Source organism: Arachis ipaensis, chromosome B9, assembly GCF_059453495.1.
Source record: "Arachis ipaensis isolate K30076 ecotype BB chromosome B9, ASM5945349v1, whole genome shotgun sequence".
In the NCBI taxonomy this organism is placed as follows: Eukaryota; Viridiplantae; Streptophyta; class Magnoliopsida; order Fabales; family Fabaceae; genus Arachis; species Arachis ipaensis.
The window spans coordinates 70,738,116-70,747,714 of NC_142444.1; the positions used below are offsets into that span (position 1 = coordinate 70,738,116).

The 9,599-nt window shown below is 37.3% G+C and overlaps 1 protein-coding gene across 2 annotated transcripts; it reads left to right on the forward strand.

Annotated features, from left to right (window-relative positions):
* Positions 1-4,495: 4,495 nt before the first annotated feature.
* On the forward strand, positions 4,496-8,821 carry LOC107618657 (light-inducible protein CPRF2). Of its 2 annotated transcripts, XM_088500083.1 has the most exons (7): positions 4,499-5,189; positions 5,916-6,009; positions 6,719-6,938; positions 7,602-7,677; positions 7,785-7,910; positions 8,153-8,339; positions 8,420-8,821. In XM_088500083.1, the coding sequence occupies exons 1-7, from the start codon at positions 4,584-4,586 to the stop codon at positions 8,449-8,451; spliced, it is 1,341 nt and encodes a 446-aa protein (XP_088356209.1). In that variant the 5' UTR covers positions 4,499-4,583; the 3' UTR covers positions 8,452-8,821. The 2 variants fall into 2 exon arrangements, with proteins under 2 accessions (XP_016176264.1, XP_088356209.1); XM_016320778.3 differs by having other exon boundaries at positions 4,496-5,189; positions 8,153-8,821.
* Positions 8,822-9,599: the final 778 nt, after the last annotated feature.

The window sequence follows — 9,599 nt, forward strand, 5'->3', positions numbered from 1 at the left end:
ATAGAAGGATGTGAGAAGAGGGAAAGAATTTTCAAAATTAAAGTAAAAGATTTTGAAATAATTAAAAGAAATTTTGAAAATTTGGTAAAGGTTTTTCGAAAATTAAGATTGGGAAAGAAATTAAGTTATTTTTGAAAAAAATTTTGAAATTAGAAATAAAAAAGATATGGAGAAAGTTTTAAAATTAAAGTTGATTACTTGACTAACAAGAAATTAGAAGATATGATTCTAGAATTAAAACTTTTGATCCTTTCTTAATAGGCAAGTAACAACTAGAAAATTTTGAATTAAATTATTAATTGTAGCAAGGATTTTCGAAAATAGTAATAAATAAAAAATTGAAAAGAAATTGTTTTTGAAAAGATATAATTGAAAAGATATGATTTGAAAAAGATTTGATTTTGAAAAATTATGAAGATTTGAAAAAAAATTGAATTAAAAACAAAATCTTCCCTCTAGTGTCCTCCTGGCGTTAAACGCCCAGAATGGCATCCATTCTGGCGTTTAACGCCCAAAATGCTACCTTTTTGGGTGTTTAACGCCCAGCCAGGTACCCTGGATGGCGTTTAAACGCCAGTTTTCCTTCTTCACTGGGCGTTTTGAACGCCCAGCTTTTTCTGTGTAATTCCTCTGCTGAATGTTCTGAATCTTCAATTTTCTGTGTTATTGACTTGAAAAGACACAATCTTAAATTTTTTTTTGAATTTTTAATGATGAGAAACAATAGAAATGCAACTAAGATCAAATAAACAATGCATGCAAGACACCAAACTTAGAAGTTTGTATACTAAGGACAATAACAATTTGAAAATGCATGTAAGAAACAACAAAAGACACAGAATAAGAGAAATTAAAGATCAGAGCACTGAAATCATCAAGAACAACTTGAAGATCAATGAAGAACATAATGCATATATTCAAAAAATGCAAGAATAAAGACATGCAATTGACACCAAACTTAAAAATTGATATTAGACTCAAACAAGAAACATAAAATATTTTTTATTTTTATGGTTTTATAAATTTTTTTGTGATTTTTCGAAAATTGAGTGGAAAAGAAAATAAAGGGGTTCAAAATTTTTAATAAGAGTTCCAGGAATCATTGCAATGCTAGTCTAAGACTCCGGTCCAGGAATTAGACATGGCTTACTAGCCAGCCAAGCTTTCAATGAAAGCTTCGGTCCAAAACACTAGACATGGACAATGGCCAGCCAAGCTTTAGCAGATCATTGCTAACAACAGCAAAATTGATAGAAATCAACAAGCTCTTGTGATGATAAGTTGAAACCTCGGTCCAATAAGATTAGACATGGCTTCACAGTCAGCCAGACTTCAACAGATCATCATGAAACTCTAGAATTCATTCTTAAAAACTCTGAAGAACAAAATAGAAAAAAAATTTTGTATTAAAAAAATTTTTCAAAAATAAAAAGTAAAATTACCTAATCTAAGCAACAAGATGAACCGTCAGTTGTCCAAACTCGAACAATCTCCGGCAACGGCGCCAAAAACTTGGTGCACGAAATTGTGATCATCAATGGTGCCAACAACTTGGTACGCACAATTGTAATCTCAACTCTTTATCATAACTCCGCACAACTAACCAGCAAGTGCACTAGGTCGTCCAAGTAATAAACTTACGCGAGTAAGGGTCGATCCCATGGAGATTGTCGGCTTGAAGCAAGCTATGGTAATCTTGTAAATCTTAGTCAGGCGGATTCAAATGATTATGGAGGATTGATAATTAAAAGATGAATAAAACATAAAATAAAGATAGAGATACTTATGTAATTCATTGGTGAGAATTTCAGATAAGCGTATGAAGATGCTTTGTTCCTCCTGAGCCTCTGCTTTCCCATTGCCTTCTTCCAATCATTCATACTCCCTTCCATGGCAAGCTTTATGTTGGGCATCACCGTTGTCAATGGCTACTTCCCGTCCTCTCAGTGAAAATGTTCTACGCACGCTGTCACCGCACGGCTAATTATCTATCGGTTCTCGATCATGTTGGAATAGGATCCATTGATCTTTTTGCGTCTGTCACACGCCCAACAATCGCGAGTTTGAAGCTCGTCACAGTCATCCCTTCCCAGATCCTACTCGGAATACCATAGACAAGGTTTAGACTTTCCGGATCTCAAGAATGACCACCAATAATTCTAGCCTATACCACGAAGGTTCTAATCTTAGATTAGAAACCCAAGAGATACACATTCAACCTTGTTTGCATGTAAAACGGAAGTGGTTGTCAGGCACGCGTTCATAGGTGAGAATAGTGATGAGTGTCACATAATCATCACATTCATCATGTTCTTGTGTGCAAATGAATATCTTAGAGAAGAAGTAGGCGTGAATTGAATAGAAAAACAGTAGTACTTTGCATTAATTCATGAAGAACAGTAGAGCTCCACACCTTAATCTATGGTGTGTAAAAACTCCACCGTTGAAAATACAAAAGTGATAATGGTGGTCATTGACTTCGGCCCCAGAGAGGGAACCCGAAGAACCAAGATGAAAATACAATAGTAAAATGTCCTATTTATAGAGAACTAGTAGCCTAGGATTTACAGAAATAAGTAATTAATGCAGAAATCTTCTTCCGGGCCCACTTAGTGTGTGCTTGGGCTGAGCATTGAAGCTTTCACATGTAGAGACTTTTCTTGGAGTTAAACACCAGCTTTTTTGCCAGTTTGGGCGTTTAACTCCAGCTTTTGTGCCAGTTCTGGCGTTTTGACGTCAGAATTCTTAAGCTGACTTGGAACGCCAGTTTGAGCCATCAAATCTTGGGCAAAGTATGGACTATTATATCTTGCTGGAAAGCCCAAGATGTCTACTTTCCAACGCAATTGAGAGCGCTCCAATTGGGCTTTTGTAGCTCCAGAAAATCTACTTTGAGTGCAGGGAGGTCAGAATCCAACAACATCTGCAGTCCTTTTTCAGCCTCTGAATCAGATTTTTTGCTCAAGTCCCTCAATTTCAGCCAGAAAATACCTGAAATCACAGAAAAACACACAAACTCATAGTAAAGTCCAGAAATGTGATTTTTAAATAAAAACATAATAAAAACATACTAAAAACATACTAAAAATAATGCCAAAAAGCGTATAAATTATCCGCTCATCAACCAGCCACTTCAATTTTCAAACCATTGCCAATTAACTGTTTACGCTCTATTTTCTTTGATGCTTTTTATTGTTACCTCTGTCAGTTACATCTTTGACTAAGTATGCCCAATAACAGTGTATCAATTACAAACTTATTTGAATAATTCTAATTGAAAATTAAAACACCTTGACATAAGTCGATAACCAAATCAACTCCGCTAGGTAATCAACAAGGGATGTAGCTAACTTCAGCCAACTCCTATTTGTGCTGCATCCCAAGGCCCATGAAGAAACAACATCCATAATATACAAAAAATTCAAATTATATATAAAATCCAAATTACATGGGAAAAAAATCCAAATCACATCGAAAAAAAATTCAAATCACATTAATTTCATTCTCAAAGGGTTGTGAATGTTTCTTTCTTTGTAATTAGATGTTTCTTTTTTTGTAAAAGAAACATCCACATACTAAATCCCAATACATTTTCTACTAAGGGACAAAAAGAATCCACAATATACCAAAAATATATCTAAATTATATAAAAAAAATCCAAATTACATTAAAAAGTATCCAAATCAGATCGAAAAAAATCCAAATCACATCGAAAGGAGGAGGAGGAGGACGTCGCAATGCGATGGAGGACGGCAAGGCGAGGGAGGACGCGAGGGCGGGGGCGCGACGTGATGGAGGATAACGACGCGAAAGAGGAACGACAGCGACGGAGGGTGCGTCGTCCGCGATAGAGGGGTGCGACGTGAAGGGGCACAATTGCGTCACAGGCGCAAAACTCCCTACAGCGACGCGAGGCGGGGGCGCGACGTAATAGAGGACGACGTGGTGAGGGAGGAACGACAGCGGTGGAGGGCGCGTCCGCGATGGAGGAGTGTTATGCGAGGGGACACGATCACGTCACTCACGCAAAACAACCTACAGTGGCGACGTGGAAATGCAGGCGCAACTTGCTCGAGAACTCCCTCCAACGGCTACCAGCACGGCGCAATGCGGAAGCGAAGATTCAACGGTGGTAAAGAGTCTGCGTGATGGGAGGTTGACGTGAAGAGAGATCTCCTTTGTTTAGAGGAGCTTACGTTGTCTAATTCTAATTATTCAAATATGATTAATCTTAATTGTTTAAAATATGATTTTTTTAAAAAATTAAAATTAATTTTTAAAGAAATGGTTTAAGTTGGCTAATGATTGTGTTGGTCCTCTACATTTTCTCGTTTCAAATATGACCGGGGAATTAATTTAAATTTATTTTCTTGATAAATTATTTTTTTTTTTCGGATAATATTTCTTTTGCCTAACATACCTATTGCGAGATATCACGGGGAAAAAATGTTACTCTTAAGGTTAATTCATAAAAGAGGAAATACCGAAATAGGATAATATTCAAATTACTCCGAAATAGTGTTGAAATTCAACGTTCCAAGTTCCACGTTCCAAGTTGGAAGTGTTGTGTTGTGGTGGGCTATATGACCGATATACCCCTGCGGGATCTCTCTCTCTCTCTCTCTCTCTCTCTCTCTAGCTGGCCTTCGCAGAAACAGAAACAAAAACACCAACGAACAATACTCGCACACAGAAACCAATCCCAAAACTTAAAAGGACAGAGACAAAACATCGTGATCACCAATAGCATTTGGATTTCCATGGATAGGGTCTTCTCAGTGGACGAAATCCCTGACCACTTCTGGTCCTCCATCCCCTACGACACCAACCACCACCACCCGCCTCCTTCCAACTCCAACTCCCACATCAACCGCAGCCCTTCCGAGTGGGCCTTCCAGCGGTTCCTCCAAGAAGCTGCTCCTCCCTCTCCCCCTCACCAAAACGACGCCGTTTTCTTCATCCACGACGACGATCATACTCATCCCCACGTCACCAAGCCCGATCCGAACGACACCCTTCCTGTTCCCAAGAACGACGCCGTTTTGACCAATGCCTCTCCTCCTCCCCCTCCTCCTCCTCCTCGTACAAAAACAGGGGCTTCATCTTCCCTTGGCGTTGATTCCGATGACTACCAGGCTCTCCTTAAGAACAAGCTCAATCTTGCATGTGCCGCTGTCGCCATGACTAGGGTAATTAATTAGTTAGTTTATTTATTTCCCCTTCCCTGATTAATTGGAAATGTGTGTTCTCAGGATAATTCTGGAACTGAAAGATTGAAAAGATTGAGTCTTTGTTGTTGCATGGTTTGGATTTTGATTTGGATCTGAGTTCGGTATTCATCTTTGTTTGTGCTTGCTTATCATTATTTTTGTTTTTATTTTATTTTGTTTTATTCGATTAAGTAGAAGCTTAGAGTTTGGACCTTTATTTAGTTTTAAATGGCTTGTTTTTTAGGGCACGGTTGATGTTAAAGTAGTGTATCTGGAAACTTACTTTCTATTTATTACAGAAATTTGTGCGCATTATCGGTTCTGATTCTTCTGAAAAAGGTTATTTTCTCCTGAGAACTGAAAAAAAAAAAAAGTGGACATGCGGTTAGGGCTATTCATCTTTGCTTTTGAGTGCGATTCTCGTTGTCATGCATTACACCTGTATGAATATAATTGAAATTGAAAAAAGAAAAGAAAAGAAAAGAACATGACTTCTTTGTTAGAAGCTTGTGTTGTTATATAGATGAACATGTTTTCTTTGTAGAATCTTTCGTTCTTAGTTGCAAAAAGTACTTTTGAACCTCCTGGAGATGTTGGTAGGCAGTAACTATTTGCTGCTGTGTTCCCAAAAGCAAGAAGTTTGAACATAACATGCTGGTAAAAATGACATCTTCTAAAATGTTTTTTTCCTGCTCATTGCAACAGGCAGCATCTCTATCCAAGTCTCAAGATCCAGCCACTTTTGCTGATAGTGGATCGTCTAATACCTCTCAAGTTGGACCTCAGCCTTCTATAAAAGGTTTGAATCATAAATGCTTGTGGATCTGTTTATTTAAACATACATCCATGATAATTGATAAAAGAGAAGATTCAGTGAACAAAGTAGATCACATTTATGAATAATGCCTGATTATATTTGTATTGCCTCAGTAACTAGTTAAGTATTGAATGCAAAATAGATTGGTGACTAATAGAAACATATGGGGTTGAATGCATTAGCTGTGTCTTCAATTTTGTTTTAGTCAATAGCTAATTTCTTGAACAGCTTTAGAGGTTACTTTTTTTTTTTTTTAATTTTCTCTCTCTCAATATGGATAACCCCTACTAAATTACGTGAAATGTATATGTGATAGGATCTGGTTTCAGTAAGAACAATGGGGACTAGCTCCTTTCAAGAAAAGAAAAATGCAGAAAAGGAAAGATAATATAGAGTTCTGCAGATGAATGGAATCTGTATCCCAAACCATACCCTTTTCCGCCCAATTTGGGATTCTTTACCATTACCTATCTTTCCTCTTAGATTAAGATGAATCCAATCTTATCCTGCTATTCGTTGCAAGCTCGGCATTTGGTTATGGTGGTCAGTTCTGAACTTGAATGTTCTCTGTATTTCCGGATGATTATGCCCTCCTTGGCCATGTGTAGTACTATGGTTCTATCTATAGTTTCCCATTATGTCCTCTATGGCCACTTGTAGTAATAGGAGACTATCAATTCTGTCTATGTAGGATCTGGTACTTCTGGAAATGACCCACCTAAAATACAAGACAAAGATGCCAAAGCACCAATCGGGATACCTTCCATACCTGTCATACAAAAGAAACCTGCTGTTACAGCCAGGCCATCAACAAGTGGATCGTCAAGGGAACAGTCAGATGATGAGGAAGCTGAAGGAGAGACAGATCTGAATGACAACATGGACCCTGCTGATGTAAAACGAGTAAGAAGGTAACAATTGTCTCAAAACTTGCTGAGTTTTCTGAAGACTATCTTAGTGCTCAATGTATGCATACTCTGTATTCTGTAATTATTGCAGTATCATGTACTTGGTTTCAGCATGATTCAGAAGCTTGTTTTACTCAGATGGATATCATAATTAATAAACTGAGTGTTGGCCTGCCAGAAAAATATCATTCAGAGTCACATTAGATCTTTGAAGTGAGAGTGTTTTGCATACTCTATTTTCTCCACATACTATTTATATTTAGGTTCAGCCAGGGAACTAAATAGAATTATGCCTCCTTCCCCCTCCCTTCTTTTTCCTTCCCTTTCCTGTTACGTGAGGTGAAATTTATATGCAAGCTTGTAAATTTCATTGACCTCTTAGGTTAGCCAATATTACACGTGCACCCTTTAACTTTCTGGAATATACACTAGCATTGGTGACTCTGCTGAGGTATAGGTTATATTTCACCTGATACCCCTGTATTTTGTGAAATGTAACACTGAATTCCTTGTAAACATCCTACAGGGGTCAATGTAGTCATGGCAAACTATGGAATGCCGGGTGTAATATCATCTAACTGTAACCGAAACCAATGTATTTTAACTTATCTTCTCTTTATTTTTTTCTTTGACTAATTCAGGGCCTAATGACATGTTATATCTCAGGATGCTTTCAAATAGAGAGTCAGCCAGACGTTCAAGAAGAAGAAAACAAGCTCATTTAAACGAGCTGGAGACACAGGTGTGTTCTCTATTTTAGGTTTGACTTTCGCGCATCTTGTTTCTTATATGTTAAGTCCTTCCCTCCAAAGGTCGTGCATATTTTCTGAACTTAAATTTCTGTCTTAGGTTTCTCAATTAAGAGGTGAAAATTCTACCTTGCTAAAGCGCCTTACTGATGTAAGCCACAAGTACAATGAATCTGCTGTTGACAACAGAGTATTAAAAGCTGATGTTGAAACCTTGAGAGCAAAGGTAAAACCCTTCTTATTATCATAAATACTTCCTCCATTCGTTTCTTATCAATCACTTTCACTGTTTAGTACACTTTAGACACATTATATCTTATTATGAACTGTATCCAAAGACATTGATCCAATGATGTATCAAAAGGTAAGGCCGATATATAAAAGTAAAGTAGGTATAATGGTGTTCATGTATTGTCTCTCAACCTGACATGTCTGTTATTTCGTGGCACGTTTATTATCATTTTTCAGGTGAAGATGGCGGAAGAAACCGTCAAAAGAATTACAGGGTTGAACCCAGTAATGCATGCCATGTCTGATTTAACATCAATGGGCATACCGACATTTGACGGAAGCCCTCCTGACACATCAGCTGATGCATCTGTCCCCGTGAGAGATGATACTCACCATCACCACCACTTCTTTCAACAAACATCAAGTAATCATCACGTGGCGAGTCATGATCTTAGGGTAAACAATGGGTTGGGAGACATATCTGTAATTGAGAATGTGCAGCAGAATGCCGCAGCAGCTGTGGTGGTTGGGAATAAGATGGGTCAAACAGCTCCCGTACAGCGGGTGGCAAGCTTGGAACACCTTCAGAAGAGGATTAGGGGTGGTGTGGATTCATGTGGTGGACCTTCTAATAATCATGAGCATTAAATAGAGCACCCAAAATAGAACAAGGGAAGCTTTAGTTTTTAAAAATAAAATTATTCCAAAAATAATACTTAATTTCTGTTGTAATTAAAGGCCTATTATACTTCTTGACAACAACATTATAGATCAATTTGATTTCCCTATTTTTGATGGATCATCACATGCTGGATTCAAAGTACTGTACAATCCATAAGTGGTGTTCTGTAAACTGTGCCTAATTGTTTCTAAGTAGACCAAGGAAGGAGCGTGACATTATATTTTCTTCCAGCTTTGCTATGGAATTAACTTTTTATTTTCAACGAACAATTATTCCATGAAGTAATAGATGATTAAGAGCATCTCTAATGTTAACAATCTAAGTTAACTTAAGAACAATATTAAGACTCTCTCTCTTCTCTCTACTAGGGTTTGAACCTCTTTTATCTTTGTGTTGTCTTGGAGGGAGGCTGCTGCCGCGGCTAACCACGTAAGGTGGTGGCCTCCCTCTCTCTTCTCCTTCCTCTTCTTTATTTCTCTTTCCTTTCTTCTCTTGGTTCTTTAATTTTTCCTTTTTTGTAATTTTGTTTTCTCTTCGCACCTTTTCTTTCCCATTCCTCTTTCTGTTCCTTCATCTCCTACCCCTTTCTTTACCTCCATTGCTTTCTTTCTCCATGCCTTTTCTGTTTATCTTTTATTTTTAGTTTCTGTTTTTTTTTTTTTTTTTTTTATATTCCTATGTTGTGTATTTTCTCTTATTTTGTGGTGGTTTATTGTCCCCTCTTTATGGGTAGTGTGAGTACTTTAGTACAGATCTATTATATCTTGGAGTATACACTATAGTTTACTTGTTATTCATGAAAATATTTTCATATCAGAGGAGGATTCAGTTTTAAGCCAAGAGGAAGAATGGATTTTTTAGCATGTTGCATCACTTTTAGTGTTGAGTTAGAAATCATAGAGATTCAGATCTGTCTATGTTTCTACTGGTTAAGATTCTTTGTAATCGAATGTTGGGCTTACTTTTAGTTTATAGTTCAGCATAGAATTTATCCCATCATCT

Excerpts from the sequence above, each read along its gene's own strand:
- LOC107618657 (XM_016320778.3), top strand. The coding sequence starts at position 4,584 with ATGACCGATATACCCCTGCGGGATCTCTCTCTCTCTCTCTCTCTCTCT. Across the intron at positions 5,190-5,915 it reads CCGCTGTCGCCATGACTAGG|GCAGCATCTCTATCCAAGTC; the intron begins GTAATTAATTAG and ends TCATTGCAACAG. Across the intron at positions 6,939-7,601 it reads GATGTAAAACGAGTAAGAAG|GATGCTTTCAAATAGAGAGT; the intron begins GTAACAATTGTC and ends GTTATATCTCAG.